Source organism: Aspergillus fischeri, genomic scaffold (genome assembly GCF_000149645.3).
Source record: "Aspergillus fischeri NRRL 181 1099437636252 genomic scaffold, whole genome shotgun sequence".
In the NCBI taxonomy this organism is placed as follows: Eukaryota; Fungi; Ascomycota; class Eurotiomycetes; order Eurotiales; family Aspergillaceae; genus Aspergillus; species Aspergillus fischeri.
Window position 1 is genome coordinate 2,600,688 of NW_001509768.1, and position 27,572 is coordinate 2,628,259.

The 27,572-nt window shown below is 49.9% G+C and overlaps 14 protein-coding genes across 14 annotated transcripts, besides 1 other annotated feature; 8 read left to right on the plus strand and 6 right to left on the minus strand.

Annotated features, from left to right (window-relative positions):
- Window positions 1-171: 171 nt before the first annotated feature.
- pmt1 (protein mannosyltransferase 1) lies at window positions 172-3,276 on the minus strand (the record flags this gene model as incomplete). The annotated part of the gene is made up of 5 exons (XM_001263807.1): window positions 172-714; window positions 794-2,254; window positions 2,313-2,596; window positions 2,655-2,944; window positions 3,014-3,276. The coding sequence occupies 5 exons, from the start codon at window positions 3,274-3,276 to the stop codon at window positions 172-174; spliced, it is 2,841 nt and encodes a 946-aa protein (XP_001263808.1).
- Window positions 3,277-4,153: 877 nt separating this feature from the next.
- On the plus strand, window positions 4,154-5,861 carry NFIA_070830 (putative pre-mRNA splicing factor; the record flags this gene model as incomplete). Its single annotated transcript, XM_001263808.1, has 4 exons — window positions 4,154-4,241; window positions 4,294-4,347; window positions 4,416-5,137; window positions 5,184-5,861. 4 exons carry the CDS (start codon window positions 4,154-4,156, stop codon window positions 5,859-5,861), a joined length of 1,542 nt encoding a protein of 513 aa, XP_001263809.1.
- A 907-nt stretch (window positions 5,862-6,768) lies between these two features.
- On the minus strand, window positions 6,769-8,829 carry NFIA_070840 (guanine nucleotide exchange factor SEC2; the record flags this gene model as incomplete). Its single annotated transcript, XM_001263809.1, has 2 exons — window positions 6,769-8,181; window positions 8,245-8,829. 2 exons carry the CDS (start codon window positions 8,827-8,829, stop codon window positions 6,769-6,771), a joined length of 1,998 nt encoding a protein of 665 aa, XP_001263810.1.
- Window positions 8,830-10,535: 1,706 nt separating this feature from the next.
- On the plus strand, window positions 10,536-11,180 carry NFIA_070850 (DNA-binding protein; the record flags this gene model as incomplete). The annotated part of the gene is made up of 4 exons (XM_001263810.1): window positions 10,536-10,559; window positions 10,638-10,723; window positions 10,819-10,829; window positions 10,897-11,180. The coding sequence occupies 4 exons, from the start codon at window positions 10,536-10,538 to the stop codon at window positions 11,178-11,180; spliced, it is 405 nt and encodes a 134-aa protein (XP_001263811.1).
- A 598-nt stretch (window positions 11,181-11,778) lies between these two features.
- Window positions 11,779-12,722, minus strand: coq4 (ubiquinone biosynthesis protein COQ4; the record flags this gene model as incomplete). Its single annotated transcript, XM_001263811.1, has 2 exons — window positions 11,779-12,425; window positions 12,512-12,722. The coding sequence occupies 2 exons, from the start codon at window positions 12,720-12,722 to the stop codon at window positions 11,779-11,781; spliced, it is 858 nt and encodes a 285-aa protein (XP_001263812.1).
- A 684-nt stretch (window positions 12,723-13,406) lies between these two features.
- On the plus strand, window positions 13,407-14,793 carry NFIA_070870 (uncharacterized protein; the record flags this gene model as incomplete). Its single annotated transcript, XM_001263812.1, has 5 exons — window positions 13,407-13,946; window positions 14,046-14,100; window positions 14,146-14,208; window positions 14,263-14,374; window positions 14,475-14,793. The coding sequence occupies 5 exons, from the start codon at window positions 13,407-13,409 to the stop codon at window positions 14,791-14,793; spliced, it is 1,089 nt and encodes a 362-aa protein (XP_001263813.1).
- A 75-nt stretch (window positions 14,794-14,868) lies between these two features.
- Window positions 14,869-16,113, minus strand: NFIA_070880 (ketopantoate reductase family protein; the record flags this gene model as incomplete). The annotated part of the gene is made up of 1 exon (XM_001263813.1): window positions 14,869-16,113. The coding sequence occupies one exon, from the start codon at window positions 16,111-16,113 to the stop codon at window positions 14,869-14,871; it is 1,245 nt and encodes a 414-aa protein (XP_001263814.1).
- Window positions 16,114-16,549: 436 nt separating this feature from the next.
- NFIA_070890 (putative exosome-associated protein) lies at window positions 16,550-17,418 on the plus strand (the record flags this gene model as incomplete). The annotated part of the gene is made up of 3 exons (XM_001263814.1): window positions 16,550-16,730; window positions 16,784-16,950; window positions 17,020-17,418. 3 exons carry the CDS (start codon window positions 16,550-16,552, stop codon window positions 17,416-17,418), a joined length of 747 nt encoding a protein of 248 aa, XP_001263815.1.
- A 689-nt stretch (window positions 17,419-18,107) lies between these two features.
- On the plus strand, window positions 18,108-18,848 carry NFIA_070900 (coiled-coil-helix-coiled-coil-helix domain-containing protein; the record flags this gene model as incomplete). The annotated part of the gene is made up of 3 exons (XM_001263815.1): window positions 18,108-18,340; window positions 18,496-18,757; window positions 18,816-18,848. The coding sequence occupies 3 exons, from the start codon at window positions 18,108-18,110 to the stop codon at window positions 18,846-18,848; spliced, it is 528 nt and encodes a 175-aa protein (XP_001263816.1).
- A 584-nt stretch (window positions 18,849-19,432) lies between these two features.
- On the minus strand, window positions 19,433-21,097 carry NFIA_070910 (UBX domain protein; the record flags this gene model as incomplete). The annotated part of the gene is made up of 5 exons (XM_001263816.1): window positions 19,433-19,471; window positions 19,533-20,613; window positions 20,677-20,798; window positions 20,862-20,914; window positions 21,019-21,097. 5 exons carry the CDS (start codon window positions 21,095-21,097, stop codon window positions 19,433-19,435), a joined length of 1,374 nt encoding a protein of 457 aa, XP_001263817.1.
- A 232-nt stretch (window positions 21,098-21,329) lies between these two features.
- NFIA_070920 (cytochrome oxidase assembly protein SHY1) lies at window positions 21,330-22,529 on the plus strand (the record flags this gene model as incomplete). Its single annotated transcript, XM_001263817.1, has 4 exons — window positions 21,330-21,576; window positions 21,665-22,177; window positions 22,241-22,346; window positions 22,427-22,529. The coding sequence occupies 4 exons, from the start codon at window positions 21,330-21,332 to the stop codon at window positions 22,527-22,529; spliced, it is 969 nt and encodes a 322-aa protein (XP_001263818.1).
- An 82-nt stretch (window positions 22,530-22,611) lies between these two features.
- On the minus strand, window positions 22,612-24,280 carry NFIA_070930 (uncharacterized protein; the record flags this gene model as incomplete). The annotated part of the gene is made up of 5 exons (XM_001263818.1): window positions 22,612-22,711; window positions 22,762-23,313; window positions 23,369-23,807; window positions 23,876-24,125; window positions 24,179-24,280. The coding sequence occupies 5 exons, from the start codon at window positions 24,278-24,280 to the stop codon at window positions 22,612-22,614; spliced, it is 1,443 nt and encodes a 480-aa protein (XP_001263819.1).
- Window positions 24,281-24,657: 377 nt separating this feature from the next.
- Window positions 24,658-25,773, plus strand: NFIA_070940 (uncharacterized protein; the record flags this gene model as incomplete). The annotated part of the gene is made up of 5 exons (XM_001263819.1): window positions 24,658-25,018; window positions 25,078-25,258; window positions 25,316-25,414; window positions 25,469-25,521; window positions 25,592-25,773. The coding sequence occupies 5 exons, from the start codon at window positions 24,658-24,660 to the stop codon at window positions 25,771-25,773; spliced, it is 876 nt and encodes a 291-aa protein (XP_001263820.1).
- Window positions 25,774-26,214: 441 nt separating this feature from the next.
- Window positions 26,215-27,340, plus strand: NFIA_070950 (RNA-binding protein; the record flags this gene model as incomplete). Its single annotated transcript, XM_001263820.1, has 3 exons — window positions 26,215-26,770; window positions 26,848-27,076; window positions 27,133-27,340. The coding sequence occupies 3 exons, from the start codon at window positions 26,215-26,217 to the stop codon at window positions 27,338-27,340; spliced, it is 993 nt and encodes a 330-aa protein (XP_001263821.1).
- Window positions 26,398-26,473: a microsatellite.
- Window positions 27,341-27,572: the final 232 nt, after the last annotated feature.

The following is a 27,572-nucleotide window of genomic DNA, read 5'->3' on the forward strand; positions in this document are numbered from 1 at the left end:
TGAAGAATTTGTGGAAATCACGTATAATCGCACATTTCATTCGGTCAAGAAGAATATTGTTCAACAGAAGAGATATTGAAATCGACTTTGCCAAGCCTCGAATGTTCAGAAACAGGACCAGCAACCACCCCAAAGCCACTAATTACACTCCATATATGACATTTCATTGCTTTAATTCTGAGTTGCCTCATTTGCTTCGCTAGCCGGCTTTGGCTCAGGGGAACTTGGTTCCTCGACTGAGCTCTCACCCACAGCAGCCGAAGCTGGGCTGTCTCCTGCAGCCTGCTGTTCCTGGTTCTTGACAGTCTCAGGATTTTGCCCCTCCACATCTGGGTGTGGCGGTGCAACTTTACCGTCTATCATCTCTACTTCATGGGCATGTTCAAGGAGAGTCCGAGTTTCGTGCCGGGTTTCAAAAGAAACCTTGCCTTCCTTGGCAAGAGATGCGACGAGCGCCTCATCAAGAACATTGCCATGCTGATCACGGTACTCCACTCGCGCCATTGTTCCGCGAGGCTGTTGGGCCTGGGAAGTCACGCTTGCCTCCTGAGCCTCCTTGTGAACCTCCTGCTGATGCTGCTGGGGCGGTGCCACCGGCGGTTCCTGAACGGGTAAATCTTGGACAGGCAATCCTGGAACTGGGGTTACCTGTGCGGAGGGCGTTGAGGATGCAATTGGGTTCGCATTGACAAACTGAGTAACATATTGACCAAGCTAATGTGCTGTCGTCAGCCGTCGGGCGTTCATTCATCTAGTATCCTCGTCGCGGAGGCTGCCATTCTGGAACACTTACGTCAGTGTAAAATGTGTTGCAATCAAAATCCCAAGTGCTAAAGAGTTTGACCTTCTTGCAAGCATCTTGCGTCCAAGGATTGCCATAGACTAATGGGGAGTAAAGAGTGAAGGTGAAGATGCTGAGAGCCAGAAAGACTGCGACCAATCCTTTGCCAATAATAGGCCTCGCTGACAGACCGAAGGCCTTGAAGCGATTGGCGATAAAATCGAACTCCTGGCACAGCGCCATGAGGGCGAAGTAGAGGGCCGGGAAGTAATGATGTAGAAAGAGCTGCCGAGCCATGAGATAAAAGGGGAAGTAGTGGAAAGCCCAGCCAAGCACGCTCGTACCGACTTCATAATCAAATCGCTTGAAGTTGACGTTGCGATAATCACCACAACTGCGTTGCCAACGGATAACGGCGATGCCCTTAAAGACAATATAGATGACAATGGCGGCAGTCGACGACCACCAGATGAAGGGGTTGCCGAGGAGATAAATCTGACGGTGATCACGACCCCAGAAATTGATGCCCCTGAGCAATGTTGGCCACGATGGTGGACGAGAATCCCAGGCATGAGACTCGGTCAGCCCAGCATTTGTAGTCCACATGACTTTCTGGAGCTCCCAGAACTTCCCAAAGAACCCAGGGTTTCGGTAATTGACCTTTTCTGCATCTTCAGGTAACATCGGATGGTGGTTTGACTCGATGTACCAAAGACTGTTCGGCAGGGTGCCTCCTCTGGCGCAAGTCACTTCCTGCTGATCGAAACCCCACTCAGGAAGTTTCACCTTGTGAGAGAATAGAACGCAGCCAGTCATGACATGGACAAGCCGAAATTTAGATTCGATGGTTCTTAACCTTTTCTTCGCTTCCTCGCCGTCGGACTTCGACTTGACAATCTCAACACGGAAGAGATCGTTTGCGTCTCCTGGGAACCCCTCATACCCATACGCAGACACTTCAAATTGCCAGTCGACGTCTGTCACAGGAGGTCGCTCGTCGTGCGAGTGAAGTCTCCTATGTGTTATCGCATGGTAGAGTCTTACCACCGCACCATCCTGGATGTACTCGGTAGTAATATTGTCCCAAGCGTAAGGGCCCTCCACTTGTCCAAAGGGACCAAGGGGCTGGGTCTGGTTCTCAAGGATGAAGACATTGTTCTCGTCTTTGTGAGGATAGAGAGTGATCTGCTGCTGTTTGCTTCCTGTGGGATACATATGGGCATGGGAGTGAAGGTAGCCACCCTGGGTGTTCAGGTGACGAATGCTCACACGCGAACCGAAAACAACGTCTGCAGGAACATCTTGCATTCCCTTGGAGTTTAATGTGGCCTGGAATTCCGAGGACATGAATCCATCTCCGTCTCCCGGGTTGACCAAGCATAGAAAATGAATTGCGAACATTCCACAGTAAAAGCCAAGGGGAATGATGATGAGACAGAAAACCCGGGCAAAGAAGTGTTTGAACCATAAGCGCTGGAACAATTAGCTTTGACGTAGAGTGAGGAAGCTCTAATCAATAACGAAGACATACCGGTGTGACGTTCTGGGCGTCGCCCCAAAGCACCCACAGCTGCAGGACAGTGAGAGAACCGACCCACGCGACTGTGAAAAGCCCGACCCATTTAACGCTCAATGTGGCGCCCAGGGATAGACCCGTTGCTGCCAACCAGAACCACCAGGGTCCACGGAAGGCATGAGAAGGCCCAAGCTCCTGCTGGTTTGTAAAACTAGTAAACGCCAGCGCCGTGAGCGCTGTGAAGAAGACCAACGGCGAGTCCAATAGGATTAGACGGGATTGAGTGATTAGACCATTTTCTGCAGATGGTCAGCGAACATAGTTTGGTCAAATATATATATATCAGTATCATCTTACCAAAGATTACGACTCCGGCCCCGAGGACAGCAGTTATAGTTCGGCAACCGCTCGCTTTCAGGGTCAGAAACATCAAAGGAACAGTAAGGACACCCAATACGGCTGGAAGCAAGCGCATAGCAACATATGGGACTCCAGGCTCAAGATAATCCTTGCCGATGTCCTTGAAGTCAAAATTACCATCAAAACCAGCCAGCCAGCCAGCAAGTGTGATGAGCAGTTTGGCGAGAGGAGGGTGCACATCCATGAAAAATCTGCCTTTTATATATTTGCTCGCGAAGCCGCCAAAGCTGTTCCCAATTATTAGCATCATAGCGTACCGATAATATGTGCATTCAAAAAGCGATATGAAGACGTACTGGACTTCATCGAAAACGACGCTAGAAGGCTGATAGATTCGGAAGAGACGAACAACTAGAGCAACAAGCGTGACCAAGACGAGCGCCTTATAGTCCGAAGTGGGAAGGTGGAATATATTGTTATCCTTGACACCCTCCGATCCATAGCTTGATATGTCTGCCGGCACTTTCTTGCGATCCTTCGGTCTCGGAGAGCGACTTGGAGAGCGGCCTTTTCTGGGCAAAGGCTTGACCTGTAAGGTCTCTTTCGATTTTTGCGACATGTCTGATTGGTGCTCCCGCAATTGGAGCGAAAGTAGATAGATCAAATATCAAGTAAAGAAATTATGCTGTCAGACAGCGAAATAATCTGGCACGAGTGGTAGAATGCTCCGACTCCAGAGGGGAGCTCTTAGATTACCCCACGCCAAAGGATGAAACCAAACTGGATTTGGGTTATAAACGAGAGTAATGAATCGAAATGCGACTCGCCATGACAAAATTAAAAGGTGAAAGGAAGAGGAGGAAGGCTACTATCGAAAGGAGTAGCAAAAGTAGGACAACATGTGAACAATCAGGAGGTCGAAGAAAGCGTCAGCTCAGTTTAGGCCAGATGTCAGCGGAGGCGGACAAGAGCTAAGTAAGGGTAGTATGGGGCCGGCGTGTTCGAAGTACCTAGGTAGGAACCACTGCGAAGGGCGAGTTTTGGTGGCAGGTACGTAACTATCTCATAGGAATTGTTGACTTTACTTTGAAACGTCTCTCCAGCCAAGGCTTATTATCAAATGAATATCTCTGGCCGCCATTCAACTCCATTCTTAGAACCTCCAAGTACCTGCAGCCGCAATCGATTAGGACCAAGTAGCCCGGATGCGGATGTACCTAGGAACAAAGGTAAGGTACCTTATGTACCGAATACGAAGTACCGCTATAAAGTTTGTGACAAAAATTACTAGCTGTAATTTTTAGCTGTCCTTAGAAAAGCCCCACCAATAATAGTAAGTGTCTATGCGCGCGTTTACCCGATAGCCGCCAACAGGGCGCGGCAACTTTCCATCCCAATGAAGTCAGTCCCAGGGCAAAAAGCACGCCGGCGGAGTCAAGGACAGCAACCACACCGTCCTGACATTTTCCATCGTCGTTCTGATCCTGGAATTGGATATGGCTTCTAACGGGAATACTCCAACTCTTCCAGATGAGGTGAACAAACCTCCAGAGGGTGTGGTTCTGCCACCTAAAGACATTCGAGGTTCGTCCCCCTAAAGGTTTTTGCTGGAGATATATGCTAACATTTCATTTAGCTATTGTGGAGAAAACTGCAGGCTATGTTGCTCGTAACGGATTTGTTTTCGAAGGTGCGCCATCGCTATACGTCGATTCCATCGATCTCATGTTCCATTGTAAGCTAACAGTACTCTTCCAGAGCGTGTGCGCGAAAAAGAGAAAAACAACCCGAAATTCTCCTTTTTGAACCCCGGGGATGCTTATGCGAGCTTCTATCAGTGGCGGTTGAACGAGATCAAAGAAGGAAGAGGGACCACAGTAGCAGCAGGTCGTCCAGGCGAGCCAGCGGCAGCTCCAGAACCAGAGAAGCCCAAGGGGCCCGCAGAGCCACCGGAATTTCACTTTTCGGCTCGGATGCCTATAATCAACGCACAGGATCTGGAGGTTGTTAAACTCACGGCGCTCTATGTCGCTAAGAGGGGCAAGTCTTTTATGACCGCTCTGTCGCAGCGCGAAGCGAGAAACTTTCAGTTCGATTTTCTTCGCCCGCAGCACAGTCTCTATCAATTTTTCACTCGGCTGGTCGATCAATATACCATCCTGTTAAGAGCAGAAGGAATCGACGAGTCCACGTCAGAAAAGCGCAGAATCGCCGAACTAGAAAACAATGTGAAGAACAAATTCCATATCTTGGAGCGGGCGAAACAGCGCGCTGAGTGGGTGAAGTACCAAGAGCAACAGAAACAGAAGAAGGAAGAGGAGGAGGAACAAGAACGAATAGCCTATGCGCAGATCGACTGGCATGACTTCGTGGTAGTAGAGACTGTTCTCTTCACTGAAGCGGACGATCAGGCCGACCTACCCCCCACCTACATCTCTCAACGATCTACAATCCGCCTCCCTGGAACAAAAAGCTATGATGTCGCTAAACCCACTGCGGATCGAAGAAGCGATGCCAACAGACCAGGAAGCCCAAGTCTACTACAACGCCTATCCTCCAGCACAACCCGAGCCGGTGGCACATCCTGCCCCTCCGTCCGTTTCACCATATCCTCCTCAAGCACCGGTACCGCAACCCTATCCTATGGCCTCCGCCGCCGCGCAGGAAGAAGAGCAACGGATTCGGGAGCGGATGGAGGCTCGAGAACAGGCCGCCGCCGCACAAGCAGCTGCCAAAGCGGCCCCCGGACAGCAACCGATGCGCATCCGCTCCGACTACGTACCGCGCGCGCAAGCGCGTCGCCTCAATCCTTCCGGCGCCACTGCACTCTGCCCCAACTGTCACCAGCAGATCCCTGTGGCTGAACTCGACCAGCACATGCGTATCGAACTGCTTGATCCCCGGTGGAAGGAGCAGCGCGCCAAGGCCGAGTCGCGGAGCGCCACCACGAATCTGTCGACCGCCGATGTGGTCAATAACCTGAAACGGCTGGCGAGCCAGCGAAGCGACGTATTTGATTCATCACTCACCGCAGGCCTCGATCCTGAGGAGGAAGCAAGGAAGAAAAGAATGGCCTACGAGAACCCCTCTGGAGCGGGGCCCACACCGCCGATGGTTGGTCCTGCAGGGGGCCCGCCCAACCCTCAGAGTCTGAATATCGAGGAGCAGATTCGACAAATTCACGAACGTTACAAGCAGGGTTAGACCATTAGAAAATAGCAGGGGGCAAAACTAAATTGTTTCGAGGCGTTTCTCATTCTGGAGTACTTATCCTTGGACTCTCTTTCTACGAAAAGGCGCATGACTTCACCTGTAAAGTATCACTTCTTGCTTCCTTGGTCACTATCAAATTTGAGGGTTGCCGAGTTTTTATCCCTTCCTTTAATGGTTATTCTTTTGGATGTTTGACTGCGCAATGAGTAGAATTCTCTCAAAATCCATGAACACTCTGTGTTACTCCAAGTAGGGCCGTCGAAGACTTGATACAGCGCCGAGCTGTCATCATCACCACGATACTGATGGGCATGCTGACATAAAAGTGTATATACTTTGAAGGTGGAGGACGATCAGTCAATATTACCGAATAGTTCATCATTATCTGCAGAGATCTATCATATATGTGCAAGTAGATGTCATGTACCAGACACAAAATCATGCTGTGCACCATTCACTCCATATATTAAACCCTGAAGGCTTTTCCGATGAAAATCAAATGGAAACGACGGATAAAAGGGGCCGAAAGTGCAGGTATGAGCAAGCAGAATAAGAAACAACACGCTGGATAGAATGGGTTGATGTCAGGAACAGCTGTATGCTCGATCGGAAGGAAGCCATGTCAAAACAGTCTTGAACAACCCCACAAAGAAAATGGTAAAAATAAGCGGGAAGAAGAGCAAAAAGGAGCATATTATGAGTACAAACATTCGGGCCGCAGCTCCATATTAATTAATAATACACGTAGCCTGCTGCGCGGTTGAGCCGTTGACGGGCAGCTATGCATGAAGGGTAATGGACATGTAAGTTGAAGAATAGCGGCAGCAAAGGGGGTCTCCTAAATGAAGGACAGTTGTATCGTAGATGCAAAACAGAGAGAAAGCTGAGGCGAAAGTCTTCAGCTTCGATCATCATCATGGTCGTCATCATTCTTCGCGGTCCGAATAACGAGGGACTCCTCAACATGAGTGATAGACTTGGGGTCGTCACTAGTCGCAGATAGTGTCACTTGACTCACGCCATGTTCAAGATACTCGTCTCTCTCCTTCTCCGAAGCATGAGACTTGGGACTGTCATAGAATGGCCTTGAAACGCCTGACGCGGAAGTATACCCACTCACGGATGCATTGTCGTAATCGGAGTCCGAAACTCCGTGGTCGTTGTCATGATCGTGAGTTTCACATGTCTCAAGAGGAGCATCAAGCCGATCTTGCTCATCATCCCTTATCGGGTCTCCCAAGTTACGTCTGGATTGAGACGGACCAGCGTTTTCAAAGCCATTCGCCTGAGCAAACGTAGGGACAACCCCTCCGCCGATGCGGGACCAAAACATGCGCTCTCTCAAGCGAACTGTTTCTTCCCAAGCGTCCTTCTCCTCTTCTGCATCGCCCGCACGGATATGACCATCCAAGATAAGACGTAGATAGCCAGTAAATTCACAAGAAGAGCGAACCTTTTCTAGACAAAGGACACACAAAGGATAGCGCTGAGCCGTATCACTGTCGGATGTCCTAAAGCGATGTGTTCTCTCGTTGGCAGATCCAGGTCTACGATCACCACAGAGTGAACATGGGAATCCATATTTCCTTGTTGCAGGCGGGATCGGTTCAACAACGAGACTTCCTTCGCAGATGCTGCTCAACACCGCACGTCGCGTCAACCACGAGATCCCGGGCGCAGCATCCAGCCGAAGAGTAGGTTCAATGTCCTCCATGAGCACGCGTTTGTAGAAGCGCGTTTCTTTGAGCGGGATATGGGAGGTGGCAGGCTGAGGGGATGACATGCTCCCATTCGGCGAATGAGTGGACTTGGCGGGGGATGAAGATGCCGAACCAAACCCAGCACTGCTGAAATTGGCTAAACTCATAACATTCAAGCCGGCGTAAGAACCACTGGCAGCCCTGCTTGGCGGCTTCGACGCACTCGATAAACTGAACAGTTCTCGGAAATCTTCGAAGGCCTGAATATCCGTCCGACATACTGATTTGAACAGATGAGGAAAACTGGTTGAGGGGCCTGGAACGATCTCCTCCACGTGCAGCGACTGTTCGGGAAGATCGGCAGTCGCCGAGCTCCTCGAAAATATACCTGGTAATTGTTGATGCCCACCTGGCGAAGATGGCGCTGTGGAAATGGTGGTGCGAACTTCGACATCGTCCTTGGCAATATTCATTCCTTGCATCACAGACTTAAGCTCGGCTAGCTGTTCTTGATGAGATGCAAGGAGTAATTCTGTGTCCTTCACCTGAGCTCGTAATTGTTCGTTCTTCTTTTCGACCGCCTCACGCTCCAGCTTCGCAGCGGCGACCATCTATTCCAGTCATGTTAGATACTGAGTTAATGATGTGTTGTCGAAAAATGACATCGACCCTACCTTATTCGCCTCCTCGAAGAGTGCCGCAGTTAGAGTCTCCAGTTCCTGTTCAATAGTCTTTTTACCCTTCTCGACAATGGCGCGCTGAGCCTTCTCCTCCGCGAGAGCGGCCTTCAACTGCGAGATCTCACGGTCCGCATCGGCTTTCTTGATAAGAACCGCCTGCTCAATATCATGTCGGTACTTCTCGTTTTCCGACTCCAATGACTTAATCCGATTCTGAGCCTGTTCCAATTCCTGCCGGGTGGCAACCAGGTTGTCATCGAGTGTAGTCTGATTATTGATCGCCTGTATCAATTTCACACTCAAAGCAGCAACCTCACTGCTCAAATCCGGATGATGGGACGGTGTCGATGACGTGTCGGATGCCTCAGAGTTATTCACGAGTCTTGGGTCCCTCAAAGTACTGAAACCACTATCAGGGATATTCCCAGCACTATTGGAACGAGCTGCAAGAGAAGGCTTCTCGGTGGCAATCGCTGCGAGATCATTTGTGGACTTGGTCTTCGTCACTGTTCTATCAGGAGAAAGTGACCTGGGACCGGAGGAGAGGGATCGCTTGTGATTGCTGGAACGGGGAATCATATTGGAAGGTGAAAGGAAGCTATGCCGGAGATGATAGGTTTGAAATGCAATTAAACTGCTCATGAAGTTAGTAACTTCATTGATCACCATACTCAATGGTGCTTGAGGCAATGGGCACATACTCTGCCATGGCTGACTGGAGAGAGCGGCAACGAATTCAGAGAACCGGAGAGGCGCGGTGACCCAGTTCAGGTGTCACGACCATGAATATAGGTGATACACCTCGCCCATCCAGAATTTCCACAAGTGAGAATTGTTCAGATTAAGGTCCAGACTGGACTCGCAGAATACGTAACGGCTAGCGAGTCGAGATACGAAACATCAAGAGATCGAACTGGCGTCGACGACGATGGAAACGGGAGAAAGGGTCGGACACGACGGAGACGATGGACAGAATGAGAGTATATAGAGACAGCAGAATTAGAATGAAGGGAGGGTGATATATTGAAAGTAGTAAATAATTAGTTGAAGGGAGTGGTAGTCGGAGTAACCCCTCTTTTGTGAGGAGAGGAAGCGGTTGGGAGGCGTCTTGAAGGAGCAGGCGATAACGGACTCGACTTCGGGTCTCCGTTAAGGACTGCTGGGAGGATTCTTGGCCTTGTCCTTCAGGCCCAAACGACTGGACGCTTGACGGTGAGCATTGACAGGTGTGGCTGGTATTGGCCTGAGGCAAACAGGGATCCACTCGCAGAGTCATTCACGCTTTTCCAGAATAGGCAAGCCGATCTTTGATGCCCCTACGGAATTACGTCGTTCGACTGGGATTCTCCGTCAAGAGACAAGATTGCAAGTCTCAGGTCCCTTCCATGGCTGGCGCTTGAGACATCATTCACTGGATTGTTATCGCGGAATTGCTATTTTTATTCCTTCTTCGCAATACTTGTGGAGGATTGGTTTTCTTTTCTACCATAGCGATGTTTTATTCCAGCCTTTGTTCATTCATGACCCATGAGAAGCCGAGTACCTTCCTTGGAGTCGACTAGTTGATTGTTATCGGGAATCATCGTCATACAAGTCTCATATAGTCTCCTTTCATATGGAGTAGATTAAACGGATCTGCCGAATAAAATCTATCCATCTGAATGCGATCACTATCATATTTGATGAGTGTTCAATTGACAACTGATGACGACACTACTCCCTACACATCACGCCTACAGCCTACAGAAGAGAGAAGTGGATCGCTAACCCGCAATCAATGTCTGAGACATGCCAGATATCCTCGAGACTTCCATCGTAACCTTACATAAATAGATACAGATAGACCAACGAGTTTCAAATGTCGATCGTAGGCAACGAGGCAGTCACCTATAGTTGCCCAAGGCGAACAGAACAGGCTATGCATATGGTGTACCTAGGTATATAGTAGGGTGACCCTTATCGAGCCCGAGATACCGTCATGGATGGCCCTGCAAATCATAACTAAGTAAGGTACGGATCCTGCTACCTTACGTACTACCTTAGTCTAGCGGGAATGTCGATTCCTCATGGCGCCCCACCCCTATTATGGTGGCCTCAGGCGACGAAGTGGGGTTCACAACTTCAGCATGAACGATTGGAGATTCCAGCACCAATATTCCGTATTAGCCTCTATTCTCTTCGAAACAGCCTCAGCCCCCTAAATTCTTGCTCAACAAAAGGGGACTATATCTGCAGCACAGAAGACCCCTCGATATTGACCCCTTTTCTCGCTAAAATAAATCACCATGGCTGACGCGGAGCTGGAAGAGGTCGGTACAGCAGCCTCGAGACGTTTCTGAACGTCCCCGACCTAGTATTGTCGACCAGGTATCTAACATAATTTACAGATCAGACGGGCCCGTCTCGCACAACTCCAGCAACAACAAGGTGGCGCTCGGGGAGCTGGTGGGGAGAGTCAGGATGAACAAAGAAGGTAGGCGTCGCCAGTCGACCACTTCTCCGTCTCATGTAGCCTTCTTTATTTCAGTCGGCAAATGCACACATGATCGCTAACTCTCTCCTTCGCAGACAAGCTGAAGGTATGCCATGATAACCTTGCGATACACCGGATTCTTTGTCCAGCAACATACTGAACTGACTCGCCAGCTGAACGTCGTTCCGCTATCCTGAACCAAATCCTTGAGCCCGAAGCTGCCGATCGACTAGGACGGATCCGTCTTGTCAAAGAATCGCGCGCCATCGATGTCGAGAACAGGCTCATCATGCTTGCCCAGACAGGACAGATCCGCCAGAAGGTTACCGAAGAACAACTCAAAGAATTACTGAACGCCATTGCGGAAAATCAACGGAAGGACGAGGAGGAACAGAAGATCGTTATCTCGCGGCGTAAAGGCGGCTGGGATGACGACGACGACCTGCTGGACTTATAAGCGCAGCTCTCTGAGAAGAGAAATATTCCCGGCGGAAATGTGCCTTTGCATGATAGCGGCCTCTTGCGGATAAAACCCATTCTGATACCTCTATATCCTCCGATTCTGGGAAAATTCAGGGCGTTACAACCGGTACTGGCTAATTCATGATTCGACAGTTGTCTCACGTTTCTCTAAGTCCTTCTTGATACGCATACAAGCTATGTATTCTACAAGTTGGAGCAATTCCTGTGTTGGCAGTCTTTGAAACCCCCGCTTGAACTAAGCATGTCCAGTCGCTGATGAGTGGTGTTAATTTATGATTCACGATTTACCAGGACGAATACCCGACTGTGAGGTTATTGGACAGAGAATCCAGGCGACAAAGAGATTCACCGGCAGAGCGAGCTGTCCCTTAGCTTAAGCTCTTTGTCTAGTCGACGTTGACTTGAGTCGCCTGATGTAGTTTGTGGCCTTGAAACCAATTGTCCGTTTGCGAAATATCCAACATCTCAGGGTAACCTTCCTGCAGCTCTTTCTGAATCCTTCACTGCTTCGTTTTGATAATACGCAAGTGAGAATCTCTGAAATCTTCTCAAGGAGGAGCTCTGTTGATCAGTCACGATTTCCCTTCGAGCCTCTCCTTCTCCCGCTTTTGCTGTTGCCGCATCAATTTCCGGATTTCTCGTAGATCCGGGGGTCTCTCAATTCCCAGCTCTTTCCGAAGCTCATCAACGTCTTTTTCCAAGATCTCCTCCCAGTATACATTGATCAGTTCTTTACTGGCAAGCCCACTGCGAACCGCCCATGGTAAATGTAGGGAGAAGAATCGTTCCCGCTCTGCGGGCTTCAACCGCACAAAGGCAAAGATGCTCAGCCCTGTCATGGGAATGAGTGTATTCAGAAACTCGAACGCCTTGAGCGCCAACTCTCCCTCGACAAAAATAGGGAGTCCAGTCACCGCATGGTAGAAGTCGTGACACTCCCGATACCGCTGCATGGCATATGCGCATTCCTCGTCATCAATGTACTTTACACTATCGCGCGTGTCAGGGGAGACCCCTTCCCGATCAAGCCATGTAGCATAGGTACGTCCCACTGAGTTCTCGGGCAAGGTGCGGAGGTACGGCAGTTTCAGAGTTTCGGAGGTGATGCGGGGGCGGTCACGAAGGATACGTCGGCCCGTGGCATCAGATAGCATTGCATCGCGGAGTCTATATATGAAGTAGGGAGTAGCAGTCGCTTCGCCCAAAGCCGCAATGAGATCTGAACGAGGACGCTGTGTTAGCCTCTCCCGGCATCATAGTAAATCCTTGGTTGATGATTCTTATATGGCGAGCAAAATCCCTTACCCGCTCTTCGAGGATTCATAAGCGACCCTACTGCAGAACCAACAGCCAGGGCACCGCGTTCAAGAAAGGTTAAAGGAACATGGCCGGGATACTTCGGCGGAGGCCTGTTCAAGGCGGAGAAGGACCGAATGAGATAACTTGCAGTTGCTAATGGTGCTAGAGTAGGCCCTCGAGCAGCAAGTCCTGCCCCGCGCCTCCCGAGGACAGACATATTGTGAGTTGCAGAGGGATCAATGCCGTTGTGGACATGACCCTGTTTTAAATTGAAACCAAAGAATGGTCTGATGCTTCGGGAACTTCACATATTGCGGAAGAGCTCCGGCTGGCACAAATGGTGGCCGTGGGACGCCGTAGGCCCGATAAGCGTTCGATAAGAAAAATGTTATCAGCATTGAATTTGTCTTGCAGTCTTATCATGAAGGACTGATCATTTGTTCTTGTTGATCTACGAGTTTAGATGCCATGCTGAGATATTATGGTGCACGGGTATCCTTGTGATATGAATCAGATACCCCGATATCTGATCATGTATTAAAAGTGATCGGTCGATAGGACGATAGGACAGGATTGCAGCAAAGCCAAGCCAATCCCGATCTTTCCCTCTTTCTTCGACGGTATTGCATGCAATTGAGTCCTGGAGACCGTCCGGGTCAACCTGCAAAGATGATGCCAGAGTGGTGGCCAGGAGAAATCCATGACCGTTTCACGGAATGGGCCATCTCTCAAGGAGTCATTGTGAATGGAATTGCTCCTGCGCGCTTCCCAGGCCGTGGTTTAGGAATGATATCTACACGAGCTATTGAAGTATGTCATGATCAAATAGTGACTTGACAATTATACTCACATATTCTGTATGAAGAAAGGCGAAGTCATTCTGACGGTCCCACTGAAAGCGATGTTGACGACGAGACGCATCCCCATGTCTTTCAAGCGAAAATTCCCAAAGGATATTTCCGTCCATGCGCTACTTGCTGCTTTCCTGTCTCTCGGGGACAAAGAGGATCTCCAGAAGTATGAGCTCTGGCGCCAGACTTGGCCAACCCGTGAGGACTTCGAAGACAGCATGCCCCTTTTATGGCCACAGTCTTTACGAGGACCCACTCCGTGCTATGATGACGGCGCCAGTGAGATAAATCTGCTTCCGCCATCGATATCTGGCGCATGGAACACCTTACGGAAGCGCAAAAATGAGCATGATTATGAGACACCTCACCAGAACCTCCTTGCTCAGCAGGAAAAGAGATTGCACAAAGCCTGGAGCAGCGTCGTCTCTGTTTTTCCTGATGTAGACTGGGAGACTTATTCATACAACTGGCTCATTGTCAACACAAGAAGTTTCTACTACTTGATGCCTGGTCAAAAACCCCCGGAAGATCGAAATGACGCCATGGCGTTGCTACCTTTCGCCGATTATTTTAATCACTCGGATGTGGAGGTTTGTCTTGTCGTTCCTAGCCCAGTTCAAACACAACCATACTTTCCCGGTGTTTCGTCTCCTGTTCTAATCATTGGAACTTTTCGCCCACCTTTGCAGGATGACGTAAAGTTTGACGGCCAAAAATATGTCTTCAGGGCGACCAGGCGCTATGGTATTAATGCCACTCAACTCGGCGAACTCTTCTAACAGTGTACAGACTCCGGAGAGGAAATATATATGAGCTATGGGCCTCATCCAAATGATTTCCTACTTGTTGAATGTGAGATAAATCAACGCATCTCATCATGTGAATGCTACATCTAACTTCAATCAGATGGGTTCTACCTCGACGAGAATGGTTCTGACGCGATATACCTTGATGGTATCATTTTCCGAGACCTCAGTGCGTCCCTTCAGGAAGAGCTGTATTTGCAGCAATATTACGGGTACGTTGAACCCCAAGTAACCTGGAATGTCTTATATTTCATTCTCTAGCTTGCTGCCGTATTGCGCGGATATCAAATGCTCATAGTTGTAAATTTCCAGCAATTATGAGGTTACCGCCACAGGTGTCTGCTATCGAACCGAGATTGCTGCTTGTCTGAAATACATGACAAAAAGAGATTGGCGGAACTATGCCCTTGGTTATTCGACAAAGAGCTCCGACGCCCAGAAATCTAATGCAATCATCCAAGAATGGATTCGCGCATATGCAAAGGAAGCAGACACGACAATCGCCGCTCTGGAAGCTCTTAGCCCCAGAGAAACAGACCAGAAGTACACCGGGAAAGTGAGCACGCTGCTCAGGCGTTGGAAGCAGATCAGAAGCCTCTGCGACAAAGCTTTGGAAGCGGTATCCTGCTGAGGAAGCGAGGTGCTGGCAGTGGCGGCTGACCCGCAGCGCGAAGGACTAGATTCGGAACCTAGTGCTAAAAGCTGTTCATAATTTAGAGCCGTCCAAAACGTCAATTGGGATAGCTCCGGACACTCTTTGCTTCACCATTTGTTGTTTGGCGAGGACCAGATGCTTGATCATGTAATTAACCGCGCACTTGATGCCAAGCTCCTCCCCCCTGCGCACTATATAGCCGTTTATATACTCGATTTCCGTGGTTTTTCCAGATCGCACATCGGCCAGCATGGAGCTGGTGTTCTTGGCAGTCTGGTTCGCGAGCTTCGTCACCATCGATCGAAGCCGCTCTGGTGCAAAGCGGTTCTCAATGCCAGGAATACCTTGCAGTTCAGGCAAGGCGCAAATGACACTCGAGATCTCGATAAGGAGCATACGCATCACGCGGGTGAAGCTATAGTTGTAGAGAATCTCGCCATTCTCACAGTCCATCAGGGCTGTAAGGGGATTTATGATAGCATTCAATGCCAGTTTTTCCAGTTGATATAGTAAAAGGGACGAAGGAGTTTCGGCGACAGCCACGAGCGGCGGCGTGAGGGTCAAAGTGCGTGTCAGGTATTTCGTGCTCGGTGCCCAATCCGTATCCTTTTCATCCTTTGATGCCAAGGCATCACGCGGCAAGACGGGACTGATTATAGTAGTTCCGATACCTGTATGAGTAACATGGAAGGCGTCCCTTTTCCGTGCCAAGCCATGTGAAATGATGCCACACATGTAATGTGGACGTTGATGCGGGTCAGGGAAAACTTTCTCGTTGATCTCCTCGATGGTGCCCATGCCATTCTGCAGAAGGAGTACAGTGGAGTCAGGGGTTAAGCGGTGGCTGACTGATTCCAGGGCTCTCGCAGTCATGGGTGCCTTGACCGCAACAATCAAGCATTCGATATGTTCATCATCCTCCTCCGACTGGGAAAGAGACTCTTCCACGCCGGCTTCCAAGTTTTCTTCTGTAACGCTATCACCATTTGTATTGGGCTCGCCATTCTGATTCCAATACGGGAGCGAATACCAAGTCTGGTCACTCAATACGTTGACATCAAAGCCCGTCTTGATATCGTCGAGGCCGTTTGTGTTGACCGCTAAGCACTTTTTCTTTGCTAACCAAGCCCCATAAAGATTCCTACTATGTAGCAAGAGGGTAATAGGAGGTGGGGATGGCCGGCTTGCAAGCGAATGAGCAACAAAAGTCCCTACATTCCCAAGTCCCAAGATGTGTATTCGGCCCGAGAGCTTGCGCCTCCCGCTCGCACGGGATGCTTCATCAGCTTCATGCATCCATGTCGATAAAGACCGACGAACTGGCGCTCCTCGAGAGCAGAGCCGTGTAAAAATCTCCACTTCGCAAAAGCCAGTCCGCAAGAGCGGACGGCGCCCGAAAACGTACAGCGACACTTTGACGAATGGGAGCGCCCTGCAAGCGAGTTCGGTTGCTATCTCTCAGATGGAAGAAGGGTGAATTGAGATCGTTCACCTGCTGTTCATTCTTCTCCCATTGATTATGACTGGTGACGCACCTCAGCTTCACTTCTGAGCTAAAAATAATAATAATGCGATAGTAGAAGCATGGAGATAACGATGACGGTCAAAAAGTAGAGAAATGAGGCAATAGGATTGTCACCGCCAGGTTCACCGCCTTTAGATAAAAATCGCCCTTATCCATCGAGATTATCAGAAAAATGCTAATCTTGCATTTGCAACTGTATCTCACATGATGGAGGCTGCCGACCTATTACCGCTTCTTGAGCAATTGGATGATAATGTTGACGATTTGGAAGAGGCCCTCAAACCAATTTTGGAGAGTCCGGTCTCGGAGACATCGAACAAGCTCCCGGTTCTAGACAAGGCGAAATTTCACGTCTTGGTTACCTACGCTTTGGAATCTCTCATATTTTGTACAGCTCTCCGGCTCATTTCTACCTTTTCAAACATGCTAATGGAGTGATAGCTTATCTGCGTCTTCATGGCGTCAATGCAAAGGAACATCCTGTCTTCCGAGAGCTTACTCGCGTCAAGCAATACTACGGAAAAATCCAGGCGCTAGAGACTGAGCCCGAGCAGCGGACTATGACTCTTGACAAAGAGGCAGCTGGTCGCTTTATCAAACACGGCCTTGTATGTCACATCTTGTTTTCCTTCCTTTTTGTCAGACCTTGACCTTGCACACGTACTAACTTCGTGTAGGCCGGGAATGATAAACTAGATATGAAACGCAAAGAACAGGAGGCGAAAGAGAAAGCGCGCGCTCAACTAAAAGCAGCACTACTAGCTAAGAAAGCCGCGGCATCTGAGACATCTTCCAGGAATCGTACGAGTAGCTCGGACTCGGAGTCAGAACCTGATAAGGAGGAGTCGGACAGCGAGGAGTTTATGATTGCAGGGTCGGAGCAGCTGACAAAGCCATTGGAAACAACACAACCCGAAAACTCTCAGGAGGTAAAGAAGAAGAAAGACAAAAACAAGCTTGAGACTTCCAAGGCCACCAGAAAAAGGAAGAAGCGAAGCAAGGAGGAGCAGCAAGAACGAAAGAAAGAAAGACGGCAGAAGAAAATGGAAGCTCGAAAGGCAGCAAAGGCGAAGTGAGAAGAGGTAGGATGACGACTACAAATCCCGCCATGACTCCTTCCATCTCGGTCGGCCGGCCCGACTTCAGTGCCCATATTGCATCGTTAGCAGAGCCTACCTAGGCTGTCAGTCCCTCAGTCCCTCGGACTGCCCTGCTAATCAGTCTCATCATCTCGTCGTTGGCAGGATTGGCCGTAAGAGGTGCCGTGTATGTCCATGCCGTGACCCTGCGTTTCCACGGAGTTTCAACATGCCTGCTAAGGACTAGCACTGCTATATGCGGAGAGCGTAAGCTCTCTAGCTCTCTGAGTGAAGAGGCTCACCAGGCACAATTACGTGGCCTATTCCATGAATCAGAATTAGGTACTATCCGAATACCATCTATGCATTTGTACCTCTCGTATTACTCCCTGCCTGTTTAGCCTTACAATACGTAAATTATTTTACATACTATGGCACGTGATGCTCCATTTTGCCATAGTAAGTTTACATAAGTAAGGGGCGCATCCAATCAGCGATTGGAGATCTGGCAGCTGGATCGGAGTTTGTTCTCTGTCTCCGCCGACGCATATTCGAGGTTCTTCTTTCTGGCGCCTCCATCAACAACATATAAAAACCAACAACTTATCAACCTTCCGACTGCAGAATCGATTTCCATCAAAGTACACCTTACCTTTCCTCTTTTCCAACACAAATACATAACCAAAATGCCTCGTCAACGCCGTGGTGCCGCCCCTGCGCCTACCCCTGCGCGCAGCGCTCCCACCAGACCTACCGTCGCTCCCGCGAGACCGGCTGCTGCCCCCGCTGCTCAGCACCACCAGCCTCACTCGACTGCTGCTCACCCTCCTGCCCAGGCTCAGCAAGCCCCTCCTCCTATGGCCCCTGTTCAGCAGAGCTCTGGCCCCGGACTCTTCGGCCAGATGGCTTCGACCGCAGCGTAAGTTGCCCGCACATCCGTGAGATCCTCGGCTGTGATTCATTCTGGTGGCAGCGTCCCGACGAGACGTACCAAGGACTTGCATCGCCAGTTTCTGCGCCGAGGCATCATTTTCTTGCACGGAAAGACGTTGGCTAACTGATTTCTTTTTCTAGTGGTGTAGCAGTTGGTTCGTCTATCGGACACGCCATCGGCGGCCTGTTCAGCGGTGGTTCCTCCAGCAGTGCCCCTGCTGAGGCCCAACAGGCTCCTCCTCCCGCTCAGGCTCAGCCTATGGACAACGGACTGTGGCAGAGCAGTGCCACCAACAGCTCTTGGGAGACTCCTGCTTGCGAGACCGACGTTCGCAACTTCCGCAAGTGCCTGGATGAGAACCAGGGCAACATGACTATTTGCGGATGGTACCTTGACCAGCTGGTATGTTTGATGCTCTTATTGTCCCGGTATATTGAACGCTGCTAACAACTTGATACAGAAAGCCTGCCAGGCTGCTGCTAAGCAGTACTAAGCGACGGCGCTTGCTCTCGCATGCTGTTACATTTTCTTTGGATGAAATGACATCAACTTTGGGTGAAACTATGGCCCTGGCACAAGCCTGGCTAGCTTTGGAATGGGTGTCGACGAATTCTCTTTGCATGGCGGCGTAATAACTTTACACTACTGTATACCATTCTCCCAAGGGAGCCACATCTGTTCTTACAAGCTTCTTGTCTGCATCCATTCGACTCATTGGGCCGAAGACGCAGAAGAGAGCTAGAAAAAAAGTTGAAAAACAGGAAACCAATGAGATGAAAATTCCACTCTTCGAACAGATACCACTCTTTTTCACCATAGCTGAGTAGCATGATAGTGCAATGTACAACGGGCCCCGGAAGCGCAGGTTTGATTATATTGACATAGAACTCTGGGTATAATGGGAAATGAGTCCTGGACGAGAGTAGACATCCATCTAGCGGCCCAACAGATTTTCAACCGCTTAGAAGCAAGTGAAAATAGGCATCTACGTAGTGCCCTTGTTGGATGCAAGATAGACAATATCGACATATTAGTGAATAACCCTAACGCCATAAATAGGACCCGTATCATTTCAACTTATTGCCCATCTGTATCTCTCCGAGGCTCGAAATTCAGCTAGAGACAAGTAAGCCGACCTGTGAATCATAGTTTTGTATTCCAACGGGTGGCGACTTACCTGGTTCCCATTGTACAGTTGACTGTCAGTCTGCTCTTCGCGTTGATCTCGCAATGTCCGAATCCTAGGACCTCTGGATGCAGCAGGCTGTGGACTCCGAGCTCCATTTCCGGAAGACGAACTGGCGGTTAGAGCAGACCCGGAAGAGTCTGAAGAAGTCGGGTTATAGCCGATGAAAGATCCCACTAGGCCCGTCGCGGTGCCAACTGCAGAGGAGAGCAAGCCGTACGCAGAATATGCAGCTCGCACGGGTAAGCTAGGTCCTGACGAGTTATATGCCTCTGTATACGAGTTGATGGGGATCATCACAAGGTTCGCCGTGGATCCTAGTCCAAGATCTTCGAGTGTACGTTCTTCGTCGGCGATCGTGAGCGTTCGGTTGGGCAAGGGTGTCAAGATATGCTTAAGGTTATATGGGCGTTTCTCATTCTGTAGTAGACCGTCAAGCCACGGGCGTACATCCCCGCGGATAGTATGTGTGGGTGCAAAGCTGTTGCGCACTGAGCTTCCATCAAATAGTCGGACTTGTAGACGATATTGCTTGGGAGGTAATGGTTGGCGCGGTGTCGACGCTTCTCTTGAAGGACCGACACCCGATCCAGCGTCGGCGGCGGGAGCCGATAATGTGTCCTTTTTAGGCTCGACGATGCTTTGCTTCTGGATATTGGCGACGTATTGCCGAACTTGTTGCTCTCTCTTCGACTGTTGGTTTTTCTGCGTAGACCGAGGAGGACGATCAGAACCAGCTGCCTTCGGAGGCACCTCTTGGGTTCTTTCAGGACTAGGATCATGCTCTTGCTGATAATGCTTCGGTTGTCGAGTCCCGGAAGCTTCTGGCTGGCCCTGCTCTGGGTCTGAGAGCGCAGATGTAGGTGTAGGCGCAGGCTCAGCTGTCACTGTTGGTGCAGGAGCAGGAACAGGAGCAGGCGCAGGCGAAGAGGACGACGCTGGAGAGGGACTGGAGGTATTTGGAGGAACATTCTGCGTCGTAGCTCGAGCGTCGTCAAGAGCAGCCCTTAGCCGACTGCGAAAGTCGTCCTTGGATATTTCAGGCACAAGGTACTCTCGCAACAAGCCATTCCTGCAACCCATTCAGATCAGTGAAATCGTTCGCAACCAACACACTGGTAGAGGTCACTCGTACTTGATCACAACCACTGCGGGAAACCGGACAATTGGACAAAACGACGTCAAGAATCCGGCTTCATCACTGCCTTTAATGAGTCGTAGCAAGACAGACCCCGTCTCGAGTAATCGTGCAAATTGCTAGGTAGATGGCATTTGGGTAAGAAGCAATACAACAGCGATCGCCATCATCGAGGGATTTACCTCGTCATCCTTGAAGTATTCCTCCTCCCATACATTACTATCCTCTTCGTCATCTACATTCATCCTCGTCGATCAGCATGCGACTCCGAGCAATAGTAGCATCATATGTAATGCAGATGCGATCATAGCGGCGCCGTGCGGGGAATGACAGACAGACCTCGAACGAAGCAGACCACAGCTTTCCCCTGCGTGACAGCAAGGGAGATTCCTTCCTGAAGACCTCCAGAGTAGAACATGACGGTTCTAATATTCTCTTTTTTTGTGAACCGAGTATGGTTGTTTATGTGTCCGCAAGCGAGCTAAACCACGCCATATGGCCAGCACAGCTTGTCGGGGAAAGTCGTTGATCTCCGACGATCACGGGTTCCTCTCCAGGGTCCTAAAGGTCCGTCCCGCATTTTCTCCTCATCATCAATTCTTCAAGCAAAGCACCAAGGTCTGAGTGCAGAGGCCGCATTTCTATCGATCATGCGGTCGATATTCTCCGTTCTCCAGCAGACGGCAGCTACATCGTGGCGGTCACAAATTGCATCTGTCCGGAGTTCTCGCGGAGTGTTCGAGCTCGATTCGATTTGCGCCAGATGCCGCCGCCAACAGATTCGTTTCTCCAGCAATAGGCAGCTTGCGGATGATCCCAGATGGCTGTCTGTGGTTGACCACCCTGCGCAGATTGTACGCACGGGACGCAAGCATGGGCCTGGCCTGATCATCCTAGGTACAGTGCACCTCATACGGTGCGAGATGTTTCTGGGAGCATCCTCGTGAATAAAAGTTCATTGACTAATTACAATTGGCTGATACAGCGTTGATCCCCGTCACGGCATTTATCCTAGGCACCTGGCAGGTTCAGCGGCTTGATTGGAAGACAAAGTTGATTGCGAAATTCGAGGATCGTCTCGTCAAGCCTCCCCTCCCGTTGCCGCCGCGTATTGATCCAACTGCGATCTCTGAGTTTGATTATCGACGAGTCTACGCTACGGGTCATTTCAGACATGATCAGGAGATGTTGATCGGGCCCCGCATGCGCGAAGGCCAGGAAGGCTTCATTGTGGTCACTCCACTAGAAAGAGGCGAAGGGGAAAGCACAATTCTTGTGAACAGAGGCTGGATTTCGAAGAAGATGATGAACAAGAAAGACAGAGCCATCGGGTTACCACAGGGCGAGGTAGTCGTCGAGGGCTTACTGCGAGAGCCGTGGAAGAAGAACATGTTTACTCCAGACAACAAGCCGGAGGAAGGCAAATTCTACTTTCCCGATGTCCATCAAATGGCTGAACTGACGGGAAGTCAGCCGGTTTGGATTGAACAAACTATGGGTAAGCAAATTTCTAGCAGTCCGAGCAGGAGTTCCCGACGTGACTGACTCTTGAATCTCCCAGTGCCGGACATGGTTGAATCGATGGACAGAGAAGCCAACGGTATTCCCATCGGCCGCACAGCTGAGGTCAACCTGAGAAACAACCACAGCCAGTACATCTTCACATGGTAAGTTTCCACGCGCGGATGCCTTTCGCATCGAGCTTAGCCTCCTTCGGCTCCCGGCTCTAGTTGCTAATAATCAACAGGTACGGCCTGTCGCTGGCAACGTCAATAATGTTGTGGATGGTCGTTCGCAAACGGCCAAATGAGGCCACTCGTCGTGTCGTCCAGAATCGGAACTGGTCGTAAATTCTCGACGTGTCATCCTAATGTGCATTGTCTGGCGGCGTTCGGCTCTGTCCTTGTTTGAGGTCCTGTAGTATATCCCTGTTCACGGTGGCATCGCCAATCTCATGTCCTGCAGGAGCTCTTTTGGCAAATGCTTCTGCGCAAGAGAGAAAACGGTAGTGGCATTGTTGATGTGCCGTTGTCTAGCAGATCAGCATCCTCCTGGTGCCATAATCAAGGCAATCTCACTCACCTTCTCAACAAAGTCGTAACATCAGTTTCATCAATAGTTTTTCGCCCTGCATGCTTAGAATATGCTGCCAAGTCTTCGCTGACTTGCTCAAAATACCATGCGGATGCTTGCTCAATAGCAGCCAAGGTTGCCTTGCTTATCTTGGCCTTAGATCCGGCCCTTGCACGGGCAAACCGAGTAGCTAGCTTTCGAACTACTCCCACAGGCATATTGGGCACAGGAATTCCATGGCGCGAGAGTTTCTTCTGCTTGGCACCTGGGAGCACGCTGTCTTCGTCTCGCAATCCCCCTCCGACGAGCCCTGGACTTTCGCTCAGGGAAACTCGTGATGGCATATTGAGCTCAAGACCAAAGTCGCCAGCGACACCGCCCACATCGCCATCGCTCATGTCTGATTCTGCACCTATCTCCGGCCCGATATCAACCGGAGGGAGCTCAAAACCTTCGTCGTCATTCAAAGGTTCGTCCTGCATCAGATCACCCTCACCAGGAGGAGGTGGGGATGGGAAGTTGAATTCGAAATTAAATCGCCCAAGATCCTCCGTTTCGCCTCTGCACTAGAATTAGCCAGGTCGAGATGAACAATAAAAGCGCCCTCAACACTCACCCTCTGTCAAAAGCCCCCTGGCTGATCATTGTATCGTCCGGTCCATCTCCTTCCATGCCCGTATCATCGTCCTCGCCGCCTTCAGAGCCGCTCCCCAACCTGGTTGAGTCGCCGAAGTTCTCGCTTAGTCGTGGATTACCGTAGCTCATCATAGATAGTCTTGCTCTGTCATATTCGCTAGTCGCTCTTCGTGGGTACTCGACGGATGTATGTGTGATGTCTTCCTCATCGAAGGCCAACGACAGCCTAGGGGGACGCATTTCGGGACTTCCTTCATCTACCTCCTCCACCTCCTCCAGAGGTAGGGAAAGCCTCGGCCGTTCCAATTCCGGTTCATTGTCGAGTTCCTCGATCTCATCCTTCTCCTTTTCTGGTTCCGGTGTCGGCTCCAGTTTCTCCTGCGGTGATGAGCGTATCGGCTGGGAAATAGGGGCAAGAGCTAGATAAAAGTCAGACATGAGCTTGAAATTTATGTAATCCTTCAGTCTTTATTCTGAGCGCGCGTACCCTTTCCAAGATTCCGTAGAATGTCAAATGTTGTCTCTCTCTGAATCCGCCCGCTCTTCCTGCGATCCCGTCCCGGCGTATTGGCCGCGCGCCGCTGCATCGCGCGAAGTCCATAGGGCGTCGACGGCGCATTCGTAAGCCTTCTTCCAGGTGTCCATCGAGAGACCGGTGGGTTGGCCGACGGGGTTGTCGACCCTGCTAGACGGCTCGGAGTGAGAGGATACCTCGTGTGAATTGGGAGTCGTTGAAGCTATCAATCAATTCGTTAGGCTATACCGTCAAGTATTCTAAGAGTTGACTAACCCTAGTGGCTGTTGTGTCTCCCGCTGGAGTATTCACGTTTGATTCAGAAGCTGCCGCATCGCGCGACGGCCGGCGGCCGTGCGGTCTGGGAGTCGCTGACATCTGTAAGTCTCGGGGAACAAGAGGTCCAATCGACCAATCATAAACAATTAGAAGAGTCGCACAATATCAATCTCAATCAACGAAAGTTGATAATCATCCGAAAAGGTATAGAGCAGTCGATATCAAGTACATGATAGACGAGGGGTTTCATATGATGATTGGGCGGAGCGCGTCTTGGATCACCCACGGCAGGTACTCTGGGCCCGTTTCTGATTGGCTTAAGCTTATCGATAAAAAATTGCTGACTCAACATAAAAAAGTTGTGATCAGCAGAAAGCACTTGAATGCGACAAGCAAGAGTCCGGGATAATCGCTCTGCCGTGCTATTGAAAATTTTACGAGAGTTGCAAATATACTATAGAATTCTTTGTCTTGCAATGTCCGACGTTCCCCCGAACTCGTCCGGCCTCTCGGCCAAGGTGAACAAGAAGCGCAAGAGACAGGCGGAGGAAGCACCCAAGGAAGATAAAGCTGCACCAGCCAAATCTGCCAATAATAATACCTCGGAGGCAGCTGAGGGCCCTCGAAAGAAGAAGAAGAAGAATTCCAAAAATAAGCAGAAGCAACAAAAGAAAAAGGAGCTGGAGGATGATCCCAAGCAGCAGGAGCGCAAAGGCGGCATCGACGAGTCTATTGGCAAGATGGACGGCCGGTTGCTGGCTGATCACTTTGTCCAGAAGGCGAAGAGACATAACAAGGAGTTGACTGCGGTTGAATTGGGTGATCTGAGCGTCCCATGTATGGTTATATCCGTCTGGCTCGGGCTCGAGTGCAATCAAACTGACACGACGGTCTAGACTCGGCATTCCTCGACACATCCTCTTTCGAATCACCCAGATCGCTAGACCAGCTTCCTGCGTTCCTCAAAGCTTTCAGCCCCGACAAGGGGTCCGGACTCTCAAAGGCATCGCAGCAAAAGGGCACACCGCATACGCTGGTTGTATGTCCCGCTGCGCTTAGAGCAGCTGATGTGGTGAGGTGGGTAGACCAGACATATATCGCTGTCCTGGGACGGGGGCTGATTAGATGTTCTAGGGCTCTCCGTGCATTCCAGAGCAAGGATTCGACAGTCGGCAAGTTGTTCGCAAAGCACATCAAGCTCGAGGAAGCAAAACAGTTCTTGCAGCGCGCACGGTATGCTCACTATGATCTTGGCCTCAATTGACCCTTTGTCTAACAATTATACAGAACAGGCCTTGGAGTTGGAACCCCTGCCCGAATTTCAGACTTAATCGACGCTGGTATGTCCTTTTCCTCCCTGGACTGCCATCTGTATGTCATGTTCGAACATTGCAATACTAATGGAAACAGGGAGCCTCAAATTGGACGAACTAGAGCGCATCGTGATTGACGGATCTTACATTGACCAAAAACAGCGTGGCATTTTTGACATGAAGGAAACGCATCTCCCACTCCTTCAATTGCTCACTCGCTCCGAATTCCGTGAACGATATGGAGCGAAACAGAAGCGAATTCACATTCTGGTATTTTAATTGGAGTATTTACTGTCTGTGGCATTGGCGTTGCTTATTGGGGCATCTGTATATTCAGAAGGTATGCATGTTTATATTATTTCGTGCCATAACGTATATTCACATGTGTAAACTTGATGCGTACTACAAGTGGACACACTGCAGAGCACACATACTTGGAACAACTCATTGCCTGAAATTTAAGGCATGAACTCCTGTGGATCCAAGTCTCTCACCGCCATAAACAACCGCCTGGCGAAAAAGTAAATTTCCCTTTTCCGCTAAGCTTCTGGAGGCAGTAATTTTCCAGACTCAAAATTTCCATTTTGTTTTGGCCGTCGAGCTCTGGTTCTCATTCTGATTTTCGATACGGAGTATCATCTGCTTGATTGATTGCCTTTACTGTTAAGTCTTTACGAAGAAAGAACCTTTTCGCACCTACTACGAGCATATCACACCAAAATGGGCGACAAGAAACGCAAGCTCGCCGAGGAAGCCATTGCGCCTGAGGGCAAGAAGCTGAAACAGGAAAAGGCCAAGGGAGAGCGGAAAGAGAAGAAGGAGAAAAAATCCAACGCGAAAGAGGTTGTTCAGGACGTGAAGACCACCGAGGAAGTCCCGGCGCCTGTTGACAGCAAGCCGGAGAAGAAGGACAAGAAGGACAAGAAGGAAAAGAAGGATAAGAAAGAAAAGAAGGAAAAGAAGGAGAAGAAGGAGAAGAAAAATAAAGATGAAGAAGAGGAGAAGTCAAGTCCCCAGGCCGCAGGGCCCGATTCAATGGACGTCGATGGCGATGTGAAACCCGCCGAGAAGCAAGAGGCTGAGGGCGACGAGCCCGAAAAGAAGGAGAAAAAGAGGGACAAGAAGAGCAAGAAGGATAAGAAATCCAAGAAAGAGAAGAAGGAGAAAGAGCCCGCAGATGAGCCGCGAGAGCAGCCAGAACAATCTACAGAGACAGCACCTGCCGAAGAACACTCACAACACCACCAGAAAAACGCACGTTTCATCTGCTTCGTCGGTAAGTCAAAATTTGTTGTTATCAAGGACGTATGGCACAGCCGCAGCATTGCTAATATCGTTCGCACTCTGTCGCAGGAAATCTCCCTTACTCCGCAACTGCCGACTCTCTAAGAAAGCACTTTGAGAAGAACCCTCCAGCCTCAGTTCGCGTAGCTACTGAGAAAGACAAACCGACCAAATGCCGTGGATTCGGTTTTATCGAATTTGACAACTATGACCGCATGAAGACCTGCCTGAAGCTCTACCACCACTCCATGTTCGATGATGGAAAATATCCCCCTCGGAGAATCAATGTCGAATTGACGTGAGTGCACCGCGACCAGACGCAGTGGGAGAATTTCGAAACTAACAATATTGCAGGGCCGGCGGCGGCGGCGGTAAATCTGAGCATCGTAGAGCCAAAATCGAAGCCAAGAACAAGAAGCTCAACGAGGAGAGACAACGTCAAGCTAAGGATATCCAAAAGGAGAAGACAAAGACGAAGAACACTCATTCTAAAGAGAACGAGGACCAGGGCGCCGATCAGTGGGCTGGTATCCACCCCAGCCGAAGAGCCCGTATGGCGTAAGGCGCTCGACTTGGACGGAATTTCAGCGATGGTGTTGCTCGACGATAAAAGGCCTTTTTCAGTTTCCATTTCGCGTCTCTTTGATATGTTCCATCAGAGATATCCTTCTTGTCCTCGTTATATGAGTGTGAATATTGGATGGATTGAGTTGGGTGGAAGTATATAGAATCTTCAATGACTGCACAATCCCTAAGGGATATCTTGACAGGTTGCATACAGCTGTTTTCCAACA